At 56.5% G+C, this 27,928-nt stretch overlaps 1 protein-coding gene across 4 annotated transcripts in view; it reads left to right on the top strand.

Annotated features, from left to right (window-relative positions):
- Window positions 1–2,869: 2,869 nt before the first annotated feature.
- MICALL1 (MICAL like 1) overlaps window positions 2,870–27,928 on the top strand; it is a 30,718-nt gene continuing 5,659 nt past the window's right edge. For 2 of the 4 annotated variants that reach the window (XM_038550617.1, XM_038550616.1), the window contains exons 1-15: window positions 2,870–3,029; window positions 6,825–6,873; window positions 7,353–7,494; window positions 12,479–12,567; window positions 13,699–13,841; window positions 15,549–15,994; window positions 16,661–16,718; window positions 17,632–18,011; window positions 19,807–20,222; window positions 22,463–22,597; window positions 23,200–23,326; window positions 23,465–23,555; window positions 23,705–23,778; window positions 26,661–26,775; window positions 26,948–26,994. In XM_038550617.1, coding sequence (XP_038406545.1) covers window positions 2,884–3,029; window positions 6,825–6,873; window positions 7,353–7,494; window positions 12,479–12,567; window positions 13,699–13,841; window positions 15,549–15,994; window positions 16,661–16,718; window positions 17,632–18,011; window positions 19,807–20,222; window positions 22,463–22,597; window positions 23,200–23,326; window positions 23,465–23,555; window positions 23,705–23,778; window positions 26,661–26,775; window positions 26,948–26,994 — 2,458 coding nt within the window. In that variant the 5' untranslated portion in view covers window positions 2,870–2,883. Of the gene's footprint in view, window positions 3,030–3,442; window positions 3,541–6,824; window positions 6,874–7,352; window positions 7,495–12,478; window positions 12,568–13,698; window positions 13,842–15,548; window positions 15,995–16,660; window positions 16,719–17,631; window positions 18,012–19,806; window positions 20,223–22,462; window positions 22,598–23,199; window positions 23,327–23,464; window positions 23,556–23,704; window positions 23,779–26,660; window positions 26,776–26,947; window positions 26,995–27,928 lie in introns of those variants that run through there. The other 2 variants (XM_038550618.1, XR_005365591.1) reach the window with 2 other exon arrangements.

Raw genomic sequence — 27,928 nt, 5'->3', positions numbered from 1 at the left:
TTTTATCTATTTATTTATTTTTAAAGATTTTATTTATTTATTTATTTATTTATTTATTTATTTATTTATTTTTAAATTTTTATTTATTTATGATAGTCACAGAGAGAGAGAGAGAGAGAGAGAGGCAGAGACACAGGCAGAGGGAGAAGCAGGCTCCATGCACTGGGAGCCCGATGTGGGATTCGATCCCGGGTCTCCAGGATCGCGCCCTAGGCCGAAGGCAGGCGCCAAACCGCTGCGCCACCTAGGGATCCCAAGATTTTATTTATTTATTCATGAAAGACACCCAGAGAGAGGCAGAGACATAGAGGGAGAAGCAGGCTCCCTGCAGGGGAGCCTGAAGCGGGACTTGATCCCAGGATCCTAGGATCAGGACCTGAGCCAAAGGCAGGCACTCAACCACTGAGCCACCCAGGCACTCCCCTCCTGGATTTTATTATTTTTTAAAGATTTTATGTATTTATTCATGAGAGACACACAGAGAGAGGCCAGAGACACAGGCAGAGGGAGAAGCAGGCTCCATGCAGGGAGCCCGACGTGGGACTCCATCCCTGGTCTCCAGGATCAGGCCTTGGGCTGAAGGCGGTGCTAAATCGTTGAGCCACCTGGGCTGCCCCCCTTCCTGGATTTTAAAGAAAGAGTCCTGGGATCCCTGGGTGGCGCAGTGGTTTAGCGCCTGCCTTTGGCCCAGGGCACGATCCTGGAGACCCAGGATCGAATCCCACATCGGGCTCCCGGTGCATGGAGCCTGCTTCTCCCTCTGCCTATGTCTCTGCCTCTCTCTCTCTCTCTGTGTGTGACTATCATAAATAAATAAAAATTAAAAAAAAAAAAAAAAAGAAAGAGTCCTGGTGGTCTTTGAAGGCCAGGGTGGGTCCTGAGGCCAAGTCTCTGATTTAGTGAAAGGAACATTCCTGGAGTTGCTTTCCCACAGGGGGCAGGGTAGGAGGTGGCAAGCACAGGCTGGTGTGGACCAAGCGTCCAAGGGGGATCACTAGGCAGCCTGGCACTTACAGCAGCCACTTCCTAGGTGGCCCCAGAGAGAGTCCACACTCTGGACCAAGAACACGTTGTCTAACCTTGAACAGATCTAAGATGTGAGGCTGGTCCTGGCTGGGGTCATAATGGCATTCTAGGCTGGGGCTTAATGGGTGTTTGAGGAGGTGGGAATCCCCAAGGGGGCTTCTCTCCTCCACAATACACCCAAAAGGCCCCAGGTGAGAAGCCAGGTATAAAATGTTTTCAATCCATTTTGTCACACATTTACCAGGTTACCAGGTAACAATAATTACAATTTACAAGTGATTGAAAGGTCGGGTGTGTTATATCTGAATCCTCTCAGCCACTTTGTAAAGCTAGAATTATTTCTATTTTCTTTACTTGAGAATAATTAACATGCATTGTTCCATTAGTTCCAGGGGTACAATATACTGATTCAACAATTCTATACCTGACTCAGGAATTATCCCTATTTTTAAGCTATGGAAACAGGTTCGAGGGCGCACAAGATCATACTGCCAAGGGACTGGGGAAAGCCAGGATTCCAGCCTGGGTGGATAGGACTCCCAGAGCCCTGCTCTTCCCAGCCTCCAACAGCTAAGGGGTGACAGCGGTGACTAAGACCCTGCTCCTTCCCTTGGGGGTGGAGCGACAGACCTATCCCAGCTATTATATTGGTCAAAGTGACGTCACCACCATGGCAGCTGAGTGGAAAGCTGATTCATCTGAGGTCAGGAGGGACTTCTGGGGGGAGGAGCCGCTGACCCAGGTCTTGGAGAGGGGAGCAGGAGGCTTGGGGGTTCCAAAGCCCTGAGGCCCAGAGCCCCACCAGACAAGGGCCTGCTTCCTATGGGTTCTGCCCACGGGGCCCCACCCCCCACCACTTCTTGGGGCGGGAGGAGCCGACACAGGGGCCGACACAGGGGGAGCGCACTCCGAAGGACCAGTTGTCAGGCTCAAGACACCACTGAGTGCACACCTGGACTGATGGGGGTGGGGGCTGAAGTCTGGCAGGCAATGGGGGGAGGGGAGGGTGACAGACTGTGGAGGTCAGGGGTGTTTTGGAGGGGTGAGACGGGGTCAGGGAAGCTGGTGGCCATCTGGGGTGCTTTGGGCTCAGCAGGGGCACTGCCTGCCCAACGTTTCAGGCAGGAGGGCTCAGTGGGTTTAGGGAAAGTCGGTGTGGGGGGTCTGCAGGTCCTTAGGCCAAGGAGCGGGAAGAGGGCAGGAGCGGAGAAAGGATTCCAGGTGGGCACCGTGGTGAGGGTCGTCGGGTGGAAGAAGCCCCTCGCGGCCGGCGAGGTCGCAGTGGGTCACAGGGCTCCAGGGGCCGTCCCGGAGTTCTCGGGGGCTCCCGAGGAGGAGCGGCGACCCGGCTCGCCCAGCAAGGGGCTGCGCGGGGTCGGGCCCGCGGGCGGGCGGGGGCGCGTCGGGGGGCGGAGCCGCGGCTGGGTGGGGCGCCAGGACCCCACTCCCCGCGGCGGCGGCGGCGGCGGCGGCGGCGGGCGGGGACCCGGGCCAGCGGGGCGCCCGCGGCCGGCCCACAGCGAGGGGGCGGCGGCGGCGAGCGGGCGGCCGGGCCGGGCCACGCGGGCGGCGGCTGCTCGGGCAGGTCCGGGCAGGGCGGGGCGGGCGGCAGCGAGCGCAGCCGGGACCCCGAGCCCAGCCCGAGCCCAGCCCGAGCGCGGACCCCGCGGCCGCGGCCCCGCCTCCTCCCCGCCCTGCGCCCGCCGCCCGCGGGTCGGCGCCCGCAGCTCGGAGCGGCGCGGCAGTCGGCGCTGGAGCCGCCGCGGGAGCCGCCGCCGGAAGCCGGCCGGAGCCGGGCCGGGGGCTGAAGCCTGGTGCCGGCGGCGCCCGGAGGCGGGCCCGAGCCCCGCGCGGCTCATGGCGGGGCCGCGGGGCGCGCTGCTGGCCTGGTGCCGCCGCCAGTGCGAGGGCTACCGCGGCGTGGACGTCCGCGACCTGAGCAGCTCCTTCCGGGACGGCCTGGCCTTCTGCGCCATCCTGCACCGGCACCGGCCCGACCTGCTGTGAGTGCCCGGGATGCGGCGGGCGGGGGCGCGGGGCGCGGGGGCGCGGGCCCGAGCCGGGGACCCCCGCCCCCCTCAGTGACGCGGAGCCGGGCGGTGGCAGGCGCCGCCCCCCGGGGCCCGCGACGCAGACCCGGGCGCTGGGCCCCCAACGGCTCGCGGGTCCCGAGCGCTCGTCCCCGGGGCCCCTCCCCCACGAGGCCCCGCCCCCGCCCCGGGGCCCCGCGGCCCCGCGGCCCCGCAGCCTGCGCCTCCCCGCTGGCCCCCGCCCCAGGGGCCCCCGCCCCCGCCCCGGCCGCGCCCACAGGGCACTGATTTCCGCCAAAGGGACACCTGGCCCTCCTTGGGGACCCTGCGCCGCTCCCCGCGCCGCTCCCCGCGCCGCAGTGAGGCCCGTCGGCCCGTGAGGGGCCCTGCTCCCTTGTCTCCTTCCCCCGTGCCATCTTGGCTCCAGGGAGGAGACCCTGGGTCAGTAGTGGTTGGATGATACACACCCCGTCTCCCACCCCAGGTAGGACGCAGATCTGCCTCCCAGTGTGTGCCCACAGGCCTGCCGTCCTCACCGGGGCAGGGAGGCTGGGTGAAGACTCCTGAGGTCTGCCTGACACCAGCCACCGCCTGGGCTGCCCGGGGTGTGAGATGGCTCCTTCTTGCCCCCCCCCCCCAGCTGCCCAGTGAGGTTCTCATGGAAAAACTTATTCAGACCCCCAGAGCCGTTGACTTGGGGCTTCTATCTCAGCTCTCTGTGTGTTGGGCCCTGGAACCTCTCCATGTATTCACTCATTCATCAAACGCTGAGTGAACATGAAGCTGAGGCACAGGGTTCCTGGCGCTTCCTGTCTCATCTGCAACTTGAGACCCAGAGACCTCTTCAGGGCCTCTCTTGCCAACAGTGCCCCCGACAGGGCTCCCCGGGCCTGGCAGGGTCTGCAGACTTGGGGTGTCCTGCTGCAGACCTGTGCTCCCTGGGAGGGCCCTGGTGGAGGCGAGAAGGGAGGAGAGGATGGCCTCAAGGATCCGCTGGTACAGATGCATTTGGTTTACTCTGTACCTGTGGTACAATGTCTGGGTGCCAGGTCGGGCCCTGTGTTGGGATGTGGAGGGGAGGATTTGGGGGGAAGTGGCTGCAGAAGCTAAGGAGTTGAGGTGGGCTGCTTCTGCCTCCTGTGGGGCATGTGACAGCCTGGGTGTCAACGGTGGGGTTGATGATAGGGTCTCTGTTACAGAATTGTTGTGAGGATTACAGGAGGTAACGAGCATTTAATTAACATTAGTTATTATATTACACTATGGGGTGTGATGAGTGTGTGTTACTCGTCGTTCTTTCAACAGTATTTATAGTTACTACTCTGTGCTGGGCCCTGCGTGGTAATGGAGATAGCAGGAGCCAGGTGCCTGCTGAGGGAAGGGCGTTCTGGCGGATGGAGGGGGCCACCAGAGCAGAGGCCCTGAGAGGGGAGTGCTGCTGGGGCCCTTAGCACATGGCAGGGAGGATCAGGAGATGCAGCTGGCCCGGAGCACCAGGGCTCCTTGCTGGCTAAGGAGGGTGGATGGAGCCACGTGGAGCTTCGTGGGTTTTAAGCAGGGGAGGGCAGCTCCCCTCCTGAGAAGAGATCCAGGATCATGTATAGACATTCATTTGTGGAGCAGGCCAGTGCCTTGGCTACTGGCCCATTATACAGAAGAAAAACTGAGGCCCAGCTGCCACAGGAGGCATAGGGAGGATCTTCATGAGAGTAAGGGTAGGGTAGGGGCTGAGAGCAAGAATCATCAGAAGACGTTCAAGCTCTTGGAGCTGTGGCCCTTCCTCTGCTAGGGTGTGGGATTTGCCATGCTGGGGGGCCTGGTTCATTGTTTGCCTCCCCTCACCAATCCAGACATCTTTAAGCTCCCTTGAGGACAGAGACCATGTGGGTTTCATTTTTGTGTACTTCATCTCCCTTGGAGCCAAATAGAACTTCCCGGGCTTTTGAAAACTCTCAGAAAATATCTGTGTTACCAAAGCCCAGATGTTGAATTGGGACAGAGATGGGGGTGGGGAAGAAGCTGGAGGAGAAACTAGTATCTCTGGGGCCTTTACAGTCTTCACACTGTTTGTTTATTCATTCAATAAACATTTCTTGAGCACTTACTAAATATCAGGCACTACAGAGGGTGTTGGGAGCACAGGGTGAACAAAAAGTGACCCCAGCCTTCTAGAAACACTGCTGGGGAGACTGAAATTAGCTGCCAAGACAAATTGCTTTGGTCTCATTTGGTCTCCGAACAAGCCTTTGTTGGGGCTGGGCTGGTGACCCCTCACCTGTTCACAGTGTCACAGATCAGGAGGCCAAGCTTTAGAGATATTAGATAACTTGCTTTTGGTCACACTCTTAGGCAGTGGCAAAGCAGAAGGGCTTAGGGACTCAGCTTTGGGGGGAAGGGCGGGAGAAAAGGAAGCAGCCTGGCCAGAGGTGGCAAATGGCTGAGGCTCATACTTAGTCAGCTCCCCTGACCTAGTCCATCCAGCCTTGGGGCACCTCCCTCTGGGGTTCTCAGGCTACCCTTTCCTGCCTCTCCCACTGGTCATCGTACCTGGACTCTGCCTGGAGAAGTTTGGGGCAGGAGAAGGGGGGCGTGCCCCTCACCAAGCCCAGACTCAACCAACCCTCCCCACCAACCTGGGAGGGGGTACTGGAGGTTCCCCCAACTTATAGATGAAGGTCAGTCAGGAAGACGGCCGACCTGCCCAAGGTCACACAGCCAGGCCTGGAAGAGCAGAGCCCGGGACCCTGACTTGGGAGGTGGTGCCGTCTGCTCCGGCCTCTGGGCCCACCATGTGGGCGAGGCAGGGCTGCAGTTTTCAGCCATAGAAGGGCAAGGCTCGGGGCCGGTGTACCCAGGAGGCTGCCGAGCCAGAAGGCTGAGTTTCAGCCACTCGAGCAGCCTGGAGCACTGATGGGGAGGAAGAGGATGGATAGAGCCGGCCAGCCAGCCAGCTGTCTCCCACCAGGGTCCCCAGGACAGGCCCTGCTGCCTCTCACCTGTCCCAGCTTACAAACTGGGAGGCCCTGTGCCGCTTCCCCAAGAGAGGGTGTCCCCAGGGGTGGCCCAGGGGCGGCCCCGGGCCGGGGGGTGAGAGAGACATTTAGTGTCAGTAGCTCTGGAGCACGTACGATTTCCAGTCTGATTCAAACCTGTTCTCTTCCTGGCCCCATTAAAAAACATTCGTCTCTGGGCTGGGTTGGGGATTCAGCAAGTAGGTATGGCTCCTCTGGGTTTGTGACATCCAGTGGAAGATCTGGAAATGTGGCCTCTCAGGGCCGGGTGGCTTTCCCTGTCTGGGTCTCAGTGTCCTCATCCGTAAAACGGGGTCAGTACCTGCCAGGAGAGTTGCTATGAAAGTAAGCTCCCCGTGTGACGCCAGCAATCCATGGCTGTCCCCGTCATTACAAACATGAGTCCTGGTCTTGTTTTTTCGTTGCCACTGACTCAGGCAGGGCTTTCTGGCACAAGGAGAGAAGAGATCTTAAACTTGAAAGCTTGGGCATGAGCCCCACCCCTTCAGAGTGATTTCCAGCCTCTGCTTGGATGCCTCAGGGGACCATGAGCTCATCCTCTGCCCCACCTGGCTGACCCGGCTCTGTTAGCACGTGCTTGTTGCCTCAGTTTCTTCCTTGACCCTCCACAGACCCTCTCCCCCAACCCTGCGGAGGCCCATGCTGGCTGGGATGAGGTCACCTCCAATCCTTCCGGATTCCACACCCCTGCCCCAGTCACCTCCTCAATGCTCCTCCTCCCCTTTACCTCTTGCAGAGATTTTGATTCGCTTTCCAAGGACAATGTCTTCGAGAATAATCGTTTGGTGAGTCCCTAAACAGATGGAGGCCTTAGAGGCTGTGAGCGTGTGGAGGGGATACGGGGCGGGCAGGGGTTCTGCAGGGCAGGAGCTGAGGCGAGGGGCTCCTAGACTGAGAAGCTGCTTTGCAGTGGGGGGCCTGGGCTGCGCCTCTCCCTACCCCCTTCTTCCTTCTGGCCCGCTTTTGCCTGGAGCACCAGCCTCGCCCTTCTCCTGCTCATCAGGTGGGCCCGGAGCTGAGTGGAGCCCATCGTCCTGGGCCCTTCATCCCACTGAGGGAAGCTGGGTCTAGGCTGAGGGGCACCCACTAACCCTGCCTCCTCCTCCTCTTCTTGTTGTGACTGCTTTTGCACCCACCCCTACACCTTCCCCACCCCTGCACCCACCCCCACCCATTCCCTACTCCTGCCTCTACCCCCCCACCATCCCCCACTCTGGCCCCCCTGCCCCCCTCACCCTACCCCCTGCACCTACCCTCACCCCAGGCCTTTGAAGTGGCCGAGAAGGAGCTGGGGATCCCTGCTCTCCTGGACCCCAATGACATGGTCTCCATGAGTGTCCCCGACTGCCTCAGCATCATGACCTACGTGTCGCAGTATTACAACCACTTCGCCAGCCCTGGCCAAGGTGAGAGGGGGCCAGCCCTTCAGGAGGCTGGCCCTGGGGGTGGGGCGGGGCCTGTTTTCTGAACTCCCCATCCCGGGGGAAGCAGGGCATCATTTATTCGAGGGACCATTCCTTCCATGGCTGAAAGAGGTGTTGAGTAAGACAGCACTGTGCTGGGCCCACAGTCTCAGGGCGACAAACCCTAGACCAATCACCGAACAAAATAAAGGTAGAGAGACAAAGCAGGGCGAGTTCATTGGCTGGCTGTGAGTTCACCCCCCTCCCTCACTTCCTGTTTGCAGACACTTCCCTGGGGCTTTCCCTCCAGAGCGAGCAAGTGGCCCTGTGCCTCTGTGCAGCTCTGGCTCAGCTCCTCCCCAGGAATGACCTTCAGGGTCTGAGAACGAGAGGCTGGGGACCTGGGGTGGGGGTTGAGGGTGCTTTCCTGACACTGAGTCAGGTCACCAGGTGGCTCCCGAGCCTCCTGCCTGGGGCATCCTGCAGAAACCTCTCTTGGGGACAGCTGGGCCTCCCCTCCTGCAGAGAAGAAATGGGCCCAGAGGGGGAACCAAAGAGGTCAAGATCACACAACAGGAGAGCTGGATGGCTGGATAAGAATTCAGGTGTTCTGACACCTGTGCTGGGACCCTGGCACCCCTCCCCCCCATCCCTGTCCCTGGTCCCTGTTCCCGTCCCATTTTGGTCCCGCCTCTTGCCTTGGCTCTCCCTGTGGACAATCTCAACTTGTCTCTTTAAGAAAAAGTGTTCTAGGAAGTCAGGGGTAAAAAATTTAGAACAGGGATGCCTGGGTGGCTCAGAGGTTGAGCGTCTGCCTTCGGCTCAGTGCATGATCTTGGAGTACTAGGATCGAGTCCCAGATCAGGCTCCCTGCATGGAGCCTGCTTCTCCCTTTGCCTGTGTCTCTGTTTCTCTCTCTCCATGTCTCTCATGAATAAATACATAAAATCCTTAAAAAAAAAAAAAAAAAAAAAAAAAATTTAGAACAAAGCAAAGAGCATAAAAATTATTTTTATTTTTTAGTTGTTTATTAGCAAGAGAACCTATTCCGTAACCCAGTGTTCATATTCCATAGCTCAGGAACACAGGACAGTCAGTGATAAACTTCAATGGAACACAACCCAAAGAAATTCTTCAAAAATGACAAAGAAATTAAGACATTTCTAGATAAAAGCTAAAGATCAGGAGTTCCTCACCACTAGACTTACAATGGGAGTTCTTCAGTCTTTATATTCCAAATTCACTTTGCACTCTGAAAGATAGCCTTCTTCATCTCCTCAAAATCTTTCATGGAATCATAATTTCTGTAGAAATCTGCATATGCCTTCTTTCTTGGTTCAGCCACAGCAAACTTATAGAAAGCTGCAACCCCCAGCTTCACTGGATACAGTGAAGGCTCCAACAATATGAAATCGCAGACGGCCAGAAGGCCTTGCATCTGAAGTTTCATCAAAGCACTTGAAATCATGGTAGTTATTCTCCTCAAACCCAGTGTCCTTCCTAACAGAAATGGATGTCTACAAAGAGCATAAAAATTAAAATAATCTGCACCTCCCCCCCAGTGATAGAGCTCAATATTATAATTGAACAAATAACATTATGGTTGTTTTAGTAGGTATCAAAATGAAAGTATTTCCCGATCACTGAGTCTTTGGTGAGAGGCAGTAGGGTGGAAATTAAGAGAAAGTTTAGAACTTTCTCTTTGCCATTGGATATCTGGATGGCAGGTGCCTGGGTGCCTCAGTGGTTGAGCTTTGGCTCAGGGCGTGATCCTGGGGTCCTGGGATCGAGTCCCACATCTGGGTCCCCACAGGGAGCCTGCTTCTCCCTCTGCCTGTATCTCTGCCTCTCTGTGTGTGTCTCATGAATAAATAAACCCTTAAAAAAAAAGAATATCTGAATGACAATGGGCCACCATTGTCACCTGTCTGCCTCAGTTTTTCCTTTGCAATGCAAATAAGAATAGTGCCCATCTCTTAGGGTTGATGTGAGAAGTGAGGAAATGTGAACCTGTGTCTGGCCCTATTTAGGACTCAAAGTTAATATGATTATGACTTCTTTATTTCATTGGTTAGAGTTTAGCTTGCTTACCTAGGTCTCCAAACGCTAATCTCTTTCTTTTAGGCTCTTTTCTGGGGGGCCACCCTTCTGGGACCTGTGAGGTGGGAGGGGTGGGGAAGGGCTCTCTATTCTGTTGGCAGTGCCTGCTCTGTTTCTGGGTCCTTACTGTGCACCCCGGGGTGAGGGCAGACCTGGTGGGCCCAGCTCCCTTCGCTGTGCCTGGGAGGGGGCATCCCCTGGGCTTGTGGGGGTTCTTACTAGTAAAGATACAGTTTGTGCTTTTCATACAACTTGGCCTCTGAATGTGAATGTTTTTATCCTACCTGCTGCTCAACCAAAGGAAATGACAGCAATGTGTTCCCACTCTGGAGGCAGAGCTGGCTGTTAGACTCCCCAGATGGTCCTGTACTGTACTTTCTGGGCGAGTAGAAGGATTGCAAGGGTGATTTTGACTTTCACTGGCCTGGGTGGCTCTGGAACCTAGCCCTGGCTAAGACACAGCACTGTGCTGAGTGTTCTACGTGCCAGTGACCCTGGGCACGTCAGCTGGCCCTGGCCCTCCAGGAGCCACACTGTGCTCTGGAACCAGAGCATGAGTGAAGGAAGCCCAGCGGCTGTGTGAAATCGACAACCACAGGTGACAGGGGTGAGTGTCCTCTGGATAAAGTCCAGCTGCTTTTTCTTTTTAAAGCAGGCTCCATGCCCAGCGTGGAGCCCAATGTGGGGCCTGAACTCATGACCCTGAGATCGATACCTGAGCTGAAATGAGGAGTAGGACACTCAACCGACCGAGCCACCCAGGAGCCCCAGTCCAGCTTCTTAGGGGGGTCCTTGAGGGTCTCTCCCCACTTAGCTTGAGCCGCTCATTGCCCCAGTAGTAGTCTGATTTTTTTTGTGTTTCGAATACATGACATTCCTTTTGTGCTCAGCCTTGCCTTCTGGTGACCCTCCAGCCCCAAATTCCATTTTCTGTTCCACCTCCAACATTCTTTCCGACCCATCCCCTAATCTGCACATTTTGCCTCCTCTGAGCAGCCTGCCCTGATTTACCCCAGGTGCTCTTGTGACCCCCTGCCCTCTGGTGAACACATAAGACTCTGGTCATAATATTTGGATTACTCCTCCCTCTTCCCCTGCAGACCATCTGCGTCTAGATGTAGCCGCAGCACCTGGTGCTTACTCATTGATTTAACAAATATTTATTGAGCCCTTACTGTGTGCCAGGAACTGTGCTAGGTGCTGGGGAGAGAGCTGAGAATGGGAGGGAAAGAGAGAATGCACAAATGAAGAGGTAGTATAATTTCAAGGGAGTCCAATGAAGGGGGCAAAACAAGATAATGGGATCAAAAGCCATGGGAGGATGAAGTGGCTATGCTAGATGAGTAGTGACGGAGGACCTTTCTGAGGAGGTGACATTTGAGCAAAACCTTGAACAAGGACGAGAAGGAGACTGTTAGAAGATCTGGGAAGGAATGTTCCAGGCCAGGGGCAGCAGGGGGGTCCTGTGTGCTTCAGGAGACTGAGCAGGAAGGAGGGAATGAGGACAGAGGGATGTTGAGAGTGGTATTCGATTAGGCTGCAGGCTTCCAAAATTTCTGCCTATGACTCATCGTGCACATTCCCATTACAGTCCCAGTTCATGCACACATGTGTTAACTGAAACAAGTTTCAGGAAACGATTCTTCCCCTTACAACATGTGATACATGCAGAGGTGCCCAGCTGGCTCAGTAGGTAGAGCATGAAGCTCTTGGTGTCCTGAGTTCAAGCCCCATGTTGGGTGTAGTGCTTACTTAAAAAAAACCAAACCAAACCAAACAAAACCTGGGGACACCTGGGTGGCTCAGTGGTTGAGTGTCTGCCTTTGGCCAGGTTGTGATCCTGGGTCCTGGGGATCGAGTCCTGCATTGGGCTCCCCACCTGTTTCTCCCTCTGCCTATGTCTCTGCCTCTCTCTCTGTATCTCTCATGAATAAATAAATAAAATCTTAAAAAAAAAAGATCAACACAACAACATGTGATGCATGAAGATATTTTCTCTTTCACTTTTTAAGTGTGTTGGTTGTAACCACTAAATTTATTTCAGGGTCTGTTAATGGATTGTGATCTAGTTTGATAAGTGATATTTTAGACAACAATAAGGAAATTGGATTTTATTCTTAAAATTACCAAACAGTAAAATTGATGTTTTTGGGCACGTGGTTTTCTGAATTTTATTTTTTTTATTTTTATTTTTTTTAAATTTTTATTTATTTATTTTATTCATGAGAGGCAGAGACACAGGCAGAGGGAGAAGCAGACTCCCTGCGGGGAGCCCATGCAGGATTCCATTTTGGGACCCTGAGATCAGGCCCTGAGCTGAAGGCGGATGCTCAACCACTGAGCCACCCAGGCATTCCTTAATTTTCTCATTTTAATCACTGGGTACCGAGTAGGTGGTCAGTGAATATTTGCTGAAGTAATAAAAGAGTGGAGTCTCAGAGGGGGCTGGTGGGCTGGGGTGGGTAGGTTCTTCTCTGAGGGAGTACAGCCACACCAGCCCATTTTCCTGAGTCTTCCAGCTGGCACCACATGATTCCTCTCTTTTCCTTCCCTCCCATCCCCTTACCCTGGTGGGAAGGAAGATCCTGGTCCCGTCTCATGCTGGGCACTGCTAATTCGGTGATTGTTGTGTGGCCTTAGCGTTTACACTGCCCCTGTGTGGTTGGAATCACTGTCCTACTCAGGGAGGCTAAGCAACTTGACCTTGGCACTTGGCTTGGAAGAGAAGGGGTCTCCTGACCTGTGTGAAGTGGGAGCCTGCCCTGTTCCACCTGTGTTGGGTGACCTGCCCAAAGGTGATAGCTGTGCAGCTCCAGTTATAGGTCGGAGGCCTCTTGGGCTCCAGGGTCTCCACCTTCCTCAGGGTCTCTTCCCTGTCTCTTGGCAGCTGGTGTCTCATCACCTAGAAAGGCCCAGGCACCCTCCTCCCCTCCATCCGAAGCATCTACTCCAGCAGAACCAGGAGACAGGGCTCAGGTAGGCAGATGCCTGGGGTGAGTGGGCTGAGTGGGGACTGTTGCCATGTTCATTCTTGGTCCTTTATCCATTGGCCTTGGAAGTAGAGCCACTGAGACTAGGGTGGTGGAGGTGGCAATGGGCCAGATTCCAGTCCATTCTTTCTCCAGGGCTTGGGGTAGGATCAGGAGATACCAGGCCTGGGAAGGGGGAAGTCAGCAAGTCTGTAACACTGACTCTGCCATTCTGGCACTGGCAGGATTTAACATGTAATGTAGCAAATACTCACCTTGATTCCTGTTGACCCAGAGCTGTTTTCTAGCATGATTCCATTTTGTTCTCTCACCAACCCTGGGAGGTCAGTAGTTTGTGCTGATACACAGATGAGAACATGGAAGCTCAGAGAGGTTTGGTCATTTGTCTGAGGTCAGGCCCCCCCCAGGCTCTGAGATGCTCAGTGGAGTGACACCAGCCCTTCACACCTGGATAGCACTTCATGGTGCGCAGAGGGCTGTTCCCACATGCTCCCCACATGTCCTGGCCAGATGAGCTCCTGAGGGATGGGGAGCCTGGCTCAGTGTGGGTGCCCAGGGAAGTGGGGGCTGAGACAGGCAGGAGGTAGAGGATTCCACTGGTAGGTGAGCCCAAGGCCCAGAAATGTGAGCAGCTTGCTAGGGGTCAGTGTTTGCAAGTGGAGAAACTGGGATTCAAATCTGCTGCAACTTGAGGAGGGGAGGCAGAGGAGGCCAGTGAGGTGGGCTAAGACAATGGTCACCTGCCCCGGGGCCAGCCTGCTGGGATGGGAGTGAGTCAAGGGTAGCCGAGGGGAGGGGGTTATACAGCCAGGAGCCGTCTTCCTGGCAGCAAGGGCCCCAGAAACTGGAAGTCAGGACTTTTGTTTCAATTCTGACTCAGTGACCTTGAGCAAGTCTCCCCGCCACCCCCTGCCGCTCTGGGCTTCAGTTTCCTCATCTACAGAAGGGCTACAGTCTCTCTTCCTCTGCTCCTCTGGGGCTTCGGTGAAGTACATTACCATCGGGAAGCTCGTGTGCACTTGAGGGCAGCGGCTATCTGTGGGGAAGGGGGCTGTTCTAGAACAGGGTGGCTGGCCACTGCAGCCCCACGCCCTTCCGCCCACCTTGTTCTCTGCAGGGCGAGGAGCTGTCCTCGGGCAGCTTGTTGGAACAGGGCACCCAGCGGACCCCCAGCAGCACGTGCGCAGCCTGCCAGCAGCATGTGCACCTGGTCCAGCGTTACTTGGCCGAGGGCAAGCTGTACCACCGGCACTGCTTCCGGTGAGTAGCCAGAGGGGCGGGGGGGGGGGGGGGGCGGGAGGGAGTGGTGGTGAGCCCCTCCAGCACCCCGTTTCCAAGGAAGGGAGCTTCTATGGATTCAGTATCACAGGCACACCTCGGGGCCCTGCATGCAGAGCATCTTGCTTATCCCCATTTTTCCGATGAGCAAACTGAAGCTTAGTAAGGGGAAAAGCCTCGGAGCTCAGGGGTTTGACCTCCCCCTCCAGAGCTCCCTGAGGCTAACTACCTGATGACTATGAAGGGACTGCTATAGAAGTCCTTGAGAAAAAGGAAGGATTTAAAAAAAAATTACAATAACAACTCACTTTCAGTGTGTAGCTCCCAGTGGAAGCTAAGTTTAAAGAAAATGGAATCAGAGCCAAGGAAAAGACAAAAAACTTAGAAAATGTATGAAAACATTTTATATGTTGCAAAAAAAGCAATAAGAAAATAGGGGAAGCCAGAGACTAAGTCCCAACACGCATTCAAATGTGGGTTAGTTGTGTGTCTGTATTTGAGTGTGTGTCTGTGTATATCTGTGGGTGTATGTGTGTCTATGGGTGTGGGTTAGTGTATGTCTGTGTTTCTGTGGGTGTGGGTTAGCATGTGTCTGTGTGTGTGGGGTGTGTCTGTGTCTGTGGGTGTGAGTGTGAGTGTGAGTGTGTGGTGGCCAGGCCTGGAATCCCAGGGGCCTGACTGCAGAACTCAGGTGTCATGAGGGAAAAGTTTCAAGCAGGGGCAACATTATACTAACACATTCACATCTGGCCAGGAGAACAGCATTTTAAAGACTTTTTCCAATGATCCCCCTCCCCCCCACCAGTAAAAAATACATTTGACCCTGCGACCAGTTGTGAATACATGCCTGAATAAAACCCCATGTAAACAGATGTACAACTGGGCCACCTGGGTGGCTCACTGGTTGAGCATCTGCCTTTGGCTCAGGTCATGATCCTGGGGTCCTGGGATAGAGTCTTGCATTGGGCTCCCCACAGCGAGCCTGCTTCTCCCTCTGCCTGTGTCTCTGCCTCTCTCTTTCTCTCTGTCTCTCATAAATAAATAAAAAATCTTAAAAAAAAAAAAAACGAACAAACAGATGCACAACTGGAATTATAGTTTCCTAAAACTATATTCTTGTGTGATACATTCCGATATGTTGTATTTTATTCTGTTTCATAAAAAATATAACCCAAAAGCCTGGCTTGGTTGAAACCTACTCAGTTGATTTCCTGAGCCACTCATGACCTACCTGGGCTGGTACCTCTGTGTGGGGGCAAACCTTTGCTTCCTCTTGCAGCACAAACTTAAGGCATGTTTCACAATTTATGTTGCTTGATTTCATGTGATTTTATTGTTCTGTGCTTTTTTTTTTAAAGATTTTATTTATTCATAGAGACACAGAGACAGAGAGAGAGAGAGAGACACAGGCAGAGACACAGGCAGAGGGAGAAGCGGGCTCCACGCAGGGAGCCCGATGTGGGACTCGATCCCGGGTCTCCAGGATCACGCCCCAGGCTGCAGGTGGCACTAAACCGCTGCGCCACTGGGGCTGCCCTGTTCTGTGCTTCTGACAGTTACTATTTTCCTTCTCTGGGAAGTCTAGGGCACAGGGTCCAGGCTGGTCAATGGGAGGAGAGAGGGGGAGCCGGTGTCCTGGGCTGGGTGCTGGGCTGAGTTGAAGCCCCCACCCCACCTTCTCCCTGACAGGTGTCGGCAGTGCTCTAGCACCCTGCTCCCTGGAGCTTACAGAAGTGGGCCTGAAGAAGGCACCTTCGTGTGTGCGGAGCACTGTGCCAGGCTGGGCCCGGGTGGGCGGTCAGGGACCAGGCCCGGGCCCCCTCTGCAGCCAAAGCAGCAGCAACTTGGAGAAGAAGTCAAGGATGTTGACGGAGGTGGCCCTGGCCGTACTGCACCCGCAGGGGCTGAGGCAGAGGGGTCCCAGGCCAGCCCTGAGGCCCGGCCCCAGATCACCACCAAGCCCCGGCTTCCAAACAAACCACAGGAGCTGGGTGGCTCCCCGGCCGGCCGCCCCACACCTGCCCCAAGGAGGGCCCCTGAGAGCCCAGCCCCGACACCTCCCACGCCCCGGCCCCGGTCCAGTCTGCAGCACGAGAACTTGGCAGAGCAGGGTGGCAGCAGTGGCCTAGTAAATGGTGAGCAAGGGCCCAGTGCAGCTGGGCACTGGCTGGGGTGTGTCTGGTGTTTACATGTGCATGTGCACTGTGAGTATCCGGGGGTTCATGTTCTGTGCCTTGTTTGGTTCCACACGCATGGAGGCCTGAGCTGGGCCCCGGAGACAGATCTGTTCAGACCTATTTGTGCCTTCGAGCTACTCTGTCAGTCTCATGGCAGTGTTGGGGGGGGGCAATGGAGACAAGCACAGACATAGGGGCTTCCACAGAATGTGGAAATCTGTTAAGTCAGGGATAGCAGAGGTTATTGTGGGTTTTGTGGAGGACACTTGGGGGTCAGGGGAGGCTTCAAGGAGTAGTGACACTGGGGCTGAGTTGAGGTAGTGTTTCCATGTTGGGGAAGTGTCCAAGGGACACTTGGGTTCCCCCTTTGGGGCTGAAATGCAGATGGAGTTTCCAGGTTTCCTGGCCTGGCCCCTATGACCATTCTTCACCTGTCACCTTTGGTGCTTATCTCCCGGAGTGCTGGGAGGTGCCAGGTTGTAGGTAGGGTTGCCATGCCCACCTGGAGTCCTGGATCTGCCAGGTAGAAAGGGAGGGCATACTTCCTTAGCTCCTCAGCACCTGGCTCTGCTGCCCAGCCGACGCCCATGAAGAAGGCTGGTCTCACTCTCCTTTCTCATCTAGGAAGGCTGCATGAACCCCCTGTCCCCAAGCCGAGAGGGACACCCAAGCTGTCAGAAAGGTATGCTGGCTCAGGGAGGCTTTCCCACGTTGGAGGCCCTGGTGCTGGGAATGAGGGTCCTCTTGGGGTCTGGGAGGCAAGGCTTCCTGTGGGCAGTTGACTCACCAGCAGACCCTCCCAAAGACACGCAAAGCTTATTTTGGGTGGGTGACACTGAAGGTGAGCGCTGTGCCCTCATCTCCTTCCCGAGGCTCCCCTGAGGTCCCCACTCCCGTGGGTGGTGGTCCTGGTAGAGACAGTGACTCTGGAGCCCCTTGACTTCTCCATGCCTCTGCTGCTCTGTGACGGGGGAGACCCAGGCCTCACTCACAGAGCTGTTGTGAGAATTGGCAGCTGAGTCTAGAAAGACCGAGAAAAGCTTAGCTGTGTACCCGTCTCGGGCCTGCCGCCCTGGGACTCTGTGTCCTGCATGAGGACATCTATTTCTAGCTCTTCTTTGGAGCTGTGCTCCCCCTGTGTGGTCTGTGAGGGGGAGAGTGGGCCCCAGCTGCAGTAGTAGTTAACACTCAATGAGTATTTGCTGTATGGAAGGTGCTCTGCTCACTGGTTCCTTAGAATGCCCTCGTGAAGTGCAGATTGTTGTCCCTGGTCATAGGTGGGTGACTGGGCTCTCAAGAGGGGCTGGGTGACTTTCTTGGCCTCACACAGAGCCCCTGTGCATCTTCTGCCGGGCTGGGCTCATAGAGGCTGTGTGATGTGGAGGTTCACTGTCCCTGGCCCTGAGGGGCCCAGCCAGGGGTGTGACTACAACAGTCTATTTCAGCCTTCGGCCCGGGCTGACCCCGCTGGGCTGGGGAGGATGGGTGCAGTTTCTCATCCATTCCCTTTGAAATGGACTTAAAACTGCCCAGAGGGAGGACGATGCTGCCCCCCTCGCCCCCAGTGGTTTCTGCCTCTTCCCACCTCCCTCCAGGACGCCAGCCCCCAGGAAAGATCCCCCATGGATCACACTGGTGCAGGCAGAGCCAAAGAAGAAGCCAGCCCCCCTTCCCCCGAGCAGCAGCCCCGGACCTCCGAGCCGGGACAGCAGGCGGGTGGAGAATGGAGGCACGGAGGAGGTGGGCCAGCAGAGCCAGGGGCCAGCTGGCCTGGAGCCCAAGCCCTACAACCCCTTTGAGGAGGAGGAGGAAGAGGAGCCCCCAGCTGCACCCAGCCTGGCCACTGGCCCTGCCCTGGTCCCCTCGGTGGAATCCACACCCAAGTCCCTGCACCCCTGGTATGGGATCACCCCCACCAGCAGCCCCAAGACGAAGAAGCGTCCTGCCCCCCGAGCTCCCAGTGCGTCCCCACTGGGTGAGTGCCGTCTCTGGGAGCTCTCCTGACAGAATTCTGGGCTCGGGTGCTGGGGTTGATGCAGGGCTGGGGAAGGGAGTATGGTGCAGTGGGATCCCTGCCAGGCTAGGGGCCACGCGTGTCCTCTCATCTAATTGCAGAGTATATCGGTGGGGTGGGCATCACCTCACAGATGTGAGGAAACAAGCACAGAGAGGGTACGTGATTTGACCAAGGCCTCATAGCGCTTAAGCAGTAGAGGCAGGATTTGATAGACAGGAGGCTGGAGGCTGGAGGCCGGAGGCTCCATACTCTATACTCCTAACTCGTGGTAACCCACCTCATGGTAAGGTGATGTGAGGATTAAATGTGTGCCCCACGGAGGGGCACCCCCAGCTCATGGAGAGCATGTGGCCAGGGTTAGCTTGAGTCCTGCCCGTCTCGTTACTCCCCTCCCATCGCCGGGCACCTTGGGCTCTGACCTGGCTGCGTGTGACCTTGAGCAGCTCCTTCACTGCATCTGTGTTCAGTGTCCCCATCTGGAAGATGGCAGTGACAGGCCAGTCTCTGGGCGCTGGGCCTTCCTCTGCCCGCCACACCCTCTCATCCAGGCTCATTGTAGTTGCTGTTGTCTATCTGTCTTTGTTTTTTTTATTTGTATTTATTTATTCATGAGAGACAGAGAGGCAGAGACATAGGCAGAAGGAGAAGCAGGCTCCATGCAGGGGGCCCGATATGGGACTCATTCCCAGGACCCCGGGATCGTGACCTGAGCCAAAGGCAGACACTCAACCACTGAGCCACTCAGACGTCCCTGTTTTTCTTTTTTAAGATTATTTTACCTATTTGAGAGAGTGAGACAGAGAGAGACAGAAAGTGAGGTGAGAGGAGGAGTGGAGAGAGCAGGAGAGAGAATCTCAAGCTGACTCATGACCCCTGAGATCATGACCTGAGCTGAAATCAAAGGTCAGATGCTCAACTGACTGATCCCCTCATTGTAGTTTTTGTCTGTCACCATCTCGTGGGTTTCTCAGGCCTCAGGCGTGGTCACCTTTCATCGCGACTGGGGAACGGCCCCCTCCAAGACCTCAGCAGGAGCCCCTCGGATAGGGAGGCTGAGGGCACATGAGCGATGCCTGGGGGCAGGTGCTCAGGTGGCCTGGGCTTCCCACTCCGGCCCCTGCCAGGACCCTGGGAGCCTCTAGCTCCAGGTGGTGGGCAGCTGGGGGACACTGAGTACCGGGTCACACGCAGCTGTGTCAGCCCCAGCCCTTCCCTGGCAAGTGCCTTCCCTCGGAATCCGCTGCCTCATCTGGAAAACACAGCTGGTGACACTGCCTCATCTGGAAAACACAGCTGGCATAGTATCCAGCACCCACACGAGGACTGAAGCGGCCCAGGGCCGGCCACTGCGAGGGCTGCCGGGGAGAGAGGCCGGCCTTGACTCTGTCGGCCCTTCCCTCCCTTTCCCTCCCCTGGCGGACTCGCCTCCCCCCTGGGCCTCGCTTGGGGTCAGAGCAGACATGGGAGGGGAGGTGGAGGCAACGGCCACTGTGGGAGGAAGTGAGAGGCAGAGGGCCCCGGACTACAGATGTGCCCTGCGGGGGATGTGCCAACCCGTGTGGGATGAGGGCAGAGATTGGTCTGCTGCTGGCCTTGGTCCTGCCGGGCTTTTGCTGGCCTCTGGGCCCTGGCCTTGTGCTGACGTAGAAGCACGCGGGGTTCCAGGGCCACCCGCTGCCCTGTGGTGAGTGAAGGGTGTTAGGTGAGGCTGTGCCTCCTCGCGTGGTGCTCACGTGCTTGTTCATTTGCACAGCTCTGCATGCCTCACGCCTGTCACACTCGGAGCCACCCTCCGCAACCCCGTCGCCGGCCCTCAGTGTGGAGAGCCTGTCGTCCGAGAGCTCCAGCCAGACCCCCTCCGGGGAGCTTCTGGAACCCCCGGCGGTGCCCAAGAGCTCCTCGGAGCCCACGGTCCACGCCCCCGGCACTCCTGGGACCTCTGCCAGCCTCTCCGCCAACTCCTCCCTGTCCTCGTCTGGGGAGCTGGTGCAGCCCGGCACAGACCAGATACCTCAGGCCGGCCCCGGCCTCGCCCCGGGTTCAAGGGGCAGCCCCGGCCCCCAGCCCCCCAAGCCCTGTGGCGGCGCTGCCCCCACCCCTCTCTTACTGGTTGGAGACAAGAGCCCCGCGCCTTCCCCTGGAACCTCGTCCCCGCAGCTCCAAGTGAAGGTGAGTCCTCCCGCTTGCTAGGAGCTGCTGTCCTGTCTAGTGGGAAGGGCGGGTTCTGGTCTCTGGACAGGGACGTGCAGGTGGGCTGGCCTCTGACTTCTTTACTGATGTGGCTGTGTCTGTCTGCCTGTGCACGACTCCATCCATGGTGGCACAGGTTCATCTGTCCATCCTCCCATCCATTTATTCGCCTTCGTATAGTGATGCGTCTGGGCACCTGTCTTCTTGCCTCGCCCATGTACCTGCCCACCCGGGACCCACTCCCCCAGCCACCATCCATCTCCACATCCTTCTCTCCACCTTCTTGTTCATGAGGCCGTGTTTATGCCAGGGGCCTCCTCCCAGGCCCGCCTTGCACTCTGTCTCCTCTTGGCGGCAGAGGAGACATGGGGCACCCATCTCAGGGAGCTCGTTCTCCAGGTGACCTTTGTGACTATTTGTGTAACTGTTTCTCAGTCCCATGCTGGGAATTGGGGGTTGGCAGGGGTCAGCACGTTCCTCCGGGCATCTGGTTCCTGAGGGCGCCTCTCTTGTAGCCACAGTCCTTTTGGGGCACCAGGTTCTGATTGTTCGCCTCTGCGCACACTCCGCAGTTGTCTGAGGGCCCAAGGTTCACGCAATTCCAGGTGGAGGGTGGCAGGATGGCTCAGGTGGGGAGGCTGTGGTCATGGCCTGATGGACCTGAAGAGGATAAGTCTGGGGAGAGGGCTGAGCTATTGGCCCAGCTCCTACCTGTGTACCTTTCAGACGCTTCATCTGCCCTGGCCTGGGCAGCAGCCTCCTGTCCAGCTCTACTACCTGCCGGCTGTGTGACCTTGCAAAGGCCTTGCCCCTTCTGTAGGCCTTAGACTGCCCTGAGGAGGCTCAGGGTTCCCTGGTGGTGGCAGGTGGGGTTTTTTTTTTTTTTTTTTTAAGATTTATTTACTTATTCACAAGAGACACAGAGACAGGCAGAGACACAGGCAGAGGAAGAAGCAGGCTCCATGCAGGGAGCCCGATACAGGACTCGATCCCAGGATCCCAGGATTACACCCTGAACTGAGGCCAGACACTCAACTGCTGAGCCAGTCAGGCATCCCTGACGTCAATTTTGGACACTCCCCTCCCCCCACAACCCACCCCTGCCTTCAGGCAGCTCCATTTAAACATCTTCGTGTGTGATGGTTTGGCTTGGCTGAGCCTGTGCCGAAAGGCTGGGAACTCTTGTGAGACTTGGGGGCCTTGGGCTGTTTGACCCAGCTGGGCCCCCTGGGGTGCTGCTCTGTGAGAATCAAATGCTGTCACCCTGCCATGCCTGGACTCAAGCCCTGGTACTTTTCCTGCTTCAGAAATCCCAGGGCGACTCCCCCCGTGAAAGAATCTCTCCACAGCCTGGTGTGGGCGGGGTGAGCAGGCTCCTTCCAGTCTCCCTTGGCTGCGGGGAGAAAGTTGGGTAAACGTTCCTGGGAGCACTACAGGCCTCAAGTGAGAGCTTTTCATGGGCCCATCATGATGCCTCTGTGTCCAAAGCGCTAGGGAGAACAGTTGAAGACACTGGCATTGCCTACGTGGCAGGCGAGGCCCTGTCCCAGTGCTGGGCCTTCTGGCTGTGCTGGCCTCAGGGGGGCAGGGGTCTCTGCAGAGGGTCAGACAGACCCAGGGCTGTGGGTACATGCAGGGGCGTGCAGCAGGGGTAGGACTCCTGGACTGGGAGGTAGGAAGCTACTCTTTTCCTCCTTCCAGATGGAAGGTAGGATCCCTGCTTGCACATGTCCTGGCTGGGTGACGCTGGGCAAGGAGTTTCATTTCCCTCTCTGGGCCCGAGTCCCTGCTAGAAAGGCACGGTTGTGAGACCTGAGTGAACAAGCGAAGCCATCTGGCCCTCAACTCCACGTCCTGACTTCCTGACTGTTGCCCCCGGTGCTAGATGGCTGCCCTGGCCCTAGCTTGGGCCCTTGGGAAGTGCATGACCTGAGCCAGTTAAGCTCCCTGCACTTGAGTGTACTCAGCGATAAAATGAGCATTACAATACCTGTTTTGCAGAGAGGCAGAGAGAACAAGAGTATAAAGGTATCCAGTGCAGCAACCGTATGTGGGAAGTGCTTGCAAATGGAAGTGTTTGTTGAATGCCCCAGTGGGACTGGGCCTCTCTCTCTGCCTGGGCCACTTCCTCCTGGCCTCCAGGCCTCAGTCAGGCTGCCAGGGCGGGTCTTACTGCCCCCTTCCCCCGACTTACCCTCTGCCATTCTCCCTGCCTTTAGTCTTCCTGCAAGGAGAATCCTTTTAACCGGAAGGCATCACCCACAGCATCCCCGACCACAAAGAAGGCCACCAAGGGATCCAAGCCAGCCAGGCCACCCGCCCCAGGACACGGCTTCCCGCTCATCAAGCGCAAGGTACTGGTAGGCAGCTCCCGGCCACTCGGGCCCCCTCCCTTGGCCGCCTCAGGCATCCCATCCCATGGGACTCAGGCATCCCGTGGGACTCTTGAGAAGATCGGCTGTCTGGGCAGCTGCCTTCGGGGATGTGGAGAGGGGCATTTGGGTGGCCCAACTGGAAGGTTTAACTTGCAGCCAGGGAGATTTTAAGCAGACCAGCTGTTCCCAAGCAGGCACAAAGGGTGGTGCATTTAACTTGTTACTAATAATAGTTCAAGGATCAAAGCACTCACATGATACACTTCTAGTTAAACAGAGTGTTCTCAAGTTTATCTCTCCACTACAGTCACCCTCTTAACATTGTGATATGGTTTCTGCAGCGGCAGAGAGGCGGGAGGTTGAGCCTCCCTGGGGTGGGGGGAGGGTGCCTTTTGGTGCCAGAGCCAGGGGCATTGAAGGGTTGTGGCCCTGTCCACGGTGACCCTTCCTCACAGTCCTATGGCCACACTGGGGTGTGAGACAGAGCCCAGGCCCTGGGTCTATGGGGCCAGTGCTGGTTAGAGATATGGCAGGTGGGAGGGGTGGACTATCCTTCGGGTGACTGGGGCATTGCCGGGCAGGTTCAGGCTGACCAGTACATCCCCGAGGAGGACATCCACGGAGAGATGGACACTATTGAGCGCCAGCTGGATGCCCTGGAACACCGCGGGGTCCTGCTGGAAGAGAAGCTTCGCGGCGGAGTGAATGGTGCGGGAACTGCTGTGGGGCCTGGTGGGTGGGACTGACGGGTGGCAGGAGCCTCCCTCCCTGGGGATGAGTCTTGGTGTCTCCGCTGAGGGCCAGGAGTGCTGCCAGCCCTGGCCTCAATAGGCATCTGGCTTCCAGAGGGCCGTGAGGATGACATGCTGGTGGACTGGTTCAAGCTCATCCATGAGAAACATCTGCTGGTGCGGCGGGAGTCTGAGCTCATCTATGTGTGAGTCCTCACCCCCTCGGCCCCCTCCTTCCCAGAATCCATAGTGTTTGGAACGGAGAATCTTCCCTGTCTTCCTGCATCACTGACAGCACAGGGCAGGGAAGCCACATGAGGGGCAGGGTTCATAGTTGCCTCTCCCCACCCTCTAGTTTCAAGCAGCAGAATCTGGAGCAGCGCCAGGCAGATGTAGAGTACGAGCTCCGGTGCCTTCTTAACAAGCCAGGTGAGTGTAGCCACACGTACTCCTCTGGCACCTGCCCAGGGGCCTGGTGACATTGCCAAGTGGGCCCAGTTCTTACCCTCCACGCTGGGGCATAGACAGAGCCCTGATGGGGATACACAGTAGCCTCTGGGAACAGGGCCAGAGGAGGAGAGGGCCAGGAGGTGCTCTCTGGGTCATAGGTGATAAATAGGCTCGAGTGATGGCAGGAGAAGGGACAGCATGGCCAGTGTGGGCTCATTTGGCATCAGGGATGATAGGCTTTCAGAGAGCCCCAGCACAGGAGCAGACGGGCCTATTTTGGCTGCTCCCTCTTCTGGAACTTGTGGATAGACAGGTGCCTGCTGGGGAGATTCTTCAGGCTCCAGGGCCCAGGGCTGTCCCAGATGAGTAGATGACAGCACATGCCTGTCCAGAGGCACCTCTGGGCTCATGGCCATGAGTGGTGACAGCCATGGTGGGAGGGGAGGTGGGAGGATCCCCTGCACACTGTGGCCCCGAAGGACTCTGGGGGTGGGGGGCACGATGGGCCCAGAATGGCCAGAGGGGCAGCAGGAGGGATTGGGTGTGGAGTCACATAGTCCTGTGTTGTGCTGTGTTCCATCACTAACATGCTGGAGGCAGGGGATGGGGCGGGGAGGGAGGCTAAGCAGGTTTCTTAGCCTCCCTGAGTCAGTGGCTTCAAGTATAAGACAAGATGAGGGTACCTACCTTGCAGGTGTTCCTGGGACAGGAAAGAGTGGATGTAGAAACACTCTGTGCCCCTCGAGGGGCTGATGGTTGATGGTTATATGTGGTTGGGTTGGGGTCTGTGGCTCTGACATGTAGTTGAGACCACAGGAGCCAGGGCTCTTGACCACTTCCTATGTCCCAGGCAGTGGGCTTCTCGTTCCCATTTCACCGATGAGGAAATGGAAAACCAGAGGTTGAGTCTTGCCCATTGGTGGTGGAGCTGGGCTGCTAATCCCTGTCTCCGACTTGGCCTGGCCCTGTGCACACAGCCCCTCCTGCTGCTGGGACAGTGGCCCTGCCTCTCCACTGACTAGGGAACTTGGGAGGCTGGGTAAGACCCAGAGGCAGAAGTGTCTAGAAGCCACTCTGCTGCCATCTATGAGTCATTCTCACATCTCCTGGAGGCTGGGGCCCAGCCCCACACAGAGGGAGCCACAGCGACCCCCTGTGGCTAGAGCGGGTGCAGTCCTGTGCACCGTGGCCAGCCTGGCCCTGGGCTGATTGGGTTGCTTCTCCAGGCTTCTGTGCGATGACAGCATGTCCTGGGCTTGCCGTCCTGTCCTGGATGTTGCTTTTGCAGTGTGAGACTGATTTATAAGGCCCCAGGTCGGTTAGGGACCCATACAATACTATAAGGGCTGTAGCTTGGGGACGTCAGGCTACCCAGCTTCAAATACTGGCTCTGCCCTTGCTGTGTGACCCTGGTCAAGGACCTAGCTTCCCTGAGCCTCCGTTTCCCCACATGTAGTTTAGGGACATGACCTCCCCAGGCCCCACATTTGGGAAGTAGCAGAGGGATTTGAATTGGGATGGTGACTCCCATGCTGTCCCCATAACTATGCTGAACCACCTGCTCCTGAGCATTGGCAAGGTGAGGTGTAAGGACATTGGAACATGACTGGGGTGGGGGGGCCTCAGGATGTTTATTTCAAGACAGGGAGGCCTGTGGTGGCAGATGTTGTAGAGGGAAGGCTAGGTATGGGCATCCTTCCCCTGGGAACCTGCGGGCTATATGAGAGGGAAACTAAGGGGCAGGTGGGCCCTCCTGGGTGGTCCTGTGGGGTAGCTCGAGTTCTCGAGAGGAGGCTGGTGGGGCAGAAGGTATATGATGCCACAGGGACCTCCTGGCTGGGCTCACCACCCCCAGGGGTCCTGTCCCCTCTAATCTGCCCTCCTGCATGGCATTATATTAAGATCCCAATATGCCACTTGGGTTGCATTGTTTCTACTGCATAGGACCCCTGGAGTCCCCTGTTGCCTCCCCAGCCCTGCCCCACTCTGTTCAGCCCACCTTTGGAGGCTCTCAGTAGGCCCAGCCTGAATCCTGCCTCCTCGCAGAAACCACCTAGTGAACATTCATTGAGTGAATGAATGATCAGAAGCAGGAGACCTGGGACGCCTGGCTGGCTCAGCAGTTAAGCGCTTGCCTTTGGCCCAGGGCATGATCCTGGAGTCCCAGGATTGAGTCCCACGTCGGACTCCCTGCATGGAGCCTGCTTCTCCCTCTGCCTATGTCTCTGGCTCTCTCTCTGTGTCTCTCATGAATAAATAAATAAAATCTTTAAAAAAACAACAACAACAAAAAAAAGAAGCAGGAGACCCTTTGGCAAGAGCTGGTCTCTGTTCTCAGAGCATGTGTTGTGCTCACCCTCCCAGAGCCTCAAGGTTTTTTTGGTAGGCAGCCCAGTAGCCTTGGTCTCTTCCTTTTTTTTTTTTTTTTTTTTTAAAGACTTTATTTATTTATTCATGAGAGAGAGAGAGAGAGAGAGAGAAGCAGAGACACAGGAAGAAGGAGAAGCAGGCTCCATGCAGGAAGCCCGATGTGGGACTCGATCCCGGGACTCCAGGATCACTCCCTGGGCCAAAGGCAGGCGCTAAACCGCTGAGCCACCCAGGGATCCCCCTTGGTCTCTTCCTTAACAATCTTCATTTCTCCCCAAATGGCCTACCGGGTAGGCCCCTCTTTCCTGTCCTAACAGGATTCAGCATGGGGGTGGTCGCAGCCACCTCAGCACTTAGGTCCTGGCTTCCTGGGAAGGCAGGAGGGTTTCCCACCATTCAGTTCCCCAACTTTTCAGCACTTAGGTCCTGGCTTCCTGGGAAGGCAGGAGGGTTTCCCACCATTCAGTTCCCCAACTTTTCTCCCCGGACAGAAAAGGATTGGACAGAGGAGGACCGGGGCCGAGAGAAGGTGCTGATGCAGGAGCTCGTGACCCTTATCGAGCAGCGCAACGCCATCGTTAACTGCCTGGATGAGGACCGGCAGAGGTGATGGGGCTGGGGAGGGGCTCTCCCTCGGGGTGGGGGGTTATTCTCTGCAGGAGGGGCCCAGAGCAGGCCAGGCCAGCCCTGCCCTCACTGCCAGCAATCCCAGCACACCCTCCGTCAACTTGGAGGGGCTCAGGCTGGAAGGACACTCGGCTTCCCTTTCTCATTTCAGGGAGGAGGAGGAAGACAAGATGTTGGAAGCCATGATCAGGAGGAAAGGTGAGGCCCCTTCCAGGGCTCTGGTCCATCCAGACCAGAGGGCAGGGGGCAGGTTGAACAGAGGGTCAGAGTGGGCGCTACAGGGATCATGTGTGCAAACTCTTAGCCTCTCTCTTGCCGGGAGGGCCATGTGTGGCGAGGCAGGCCAGCCTAGAGCCAGGAGGCTTGTGGCCTGGACTCAGAGGGTGGGCTGCAGTGAGGGCTGCAGTGGGCAAAGAGCACTTTCCCAGGGTGGCTGCATGAAGCCCGGAGTTCCTCCTTGACATCTGCGGCTGATCTTGGAAAAACTTATGGGCTAGAGGTGCCTAGGGGGCTCTGACTCTTGGTTTCAGCTCTGGTTGTGATCTCAGGGTCATTAAGCCCTGTGTCTGGCTGGCTCTGTGCTCAGCAAGGAGTCTACTTGGGGATTCTCTCCCTCTGTCCTCCCCCCACTCGAGGACTTGCACCTGCGTAGTCTCTCTCAAATAAATAAATACATCTTAAAAAAAGAGAGAGAGAGGTTGGTGGGCTCAAACAATAATAGTCCCTGTAGAGAGATAAGATGGTACCTGAAACAGTTAAAAGAGCACTGGCCTGAGAGGAGACCTGGGTTTAATCTTGGTTCCACCAGTGACTCACTTTGTGGCGTTGTGGTTAGGTCTGGACTCTAGTCAGGCTGCTTGGGTTCCAGTCCCAGCTCTGGAACTTACTAACTGGGTAACTTGGAGCCAGTGATTTCAGCCATTTCAGCCCTGCAGGCTTCACCTTCCTTGCGGGCAGCTTGGAGAGCACAGAAAGTGCTTAGCCCGGAGCCAGCACCTGCAGAGAGCTCAGTTGGTGTTAGTCCATTTCAAAGGCCCCCATCTTCCTCGTCTATAAAACTGAGGATGTGAGGCAGATGATTTTTGACATCCTTCTAGCTCTGGCAGTGTTTGTGTTGTAGCCCTCAGAGCTG

This window comes from Canis lupus, chromosome 10, assembly GCF_011100685.1.
Source record: "Canis lupus familiaris isolate Mischka breed German Shepherd chromosome 10, alternate assembly UU_Cfam_GSD_1.0, whole genome shotgun sequence".
NCBI classification, from domain to species: Eukaryota; Metazoa; Chordata; class Mammalia; order Carnivora; family Canidae; genus Canis; species Canis lupus.
This window is presented reverse-complemented; position numbering and strand designations above follow the sequence as displayed.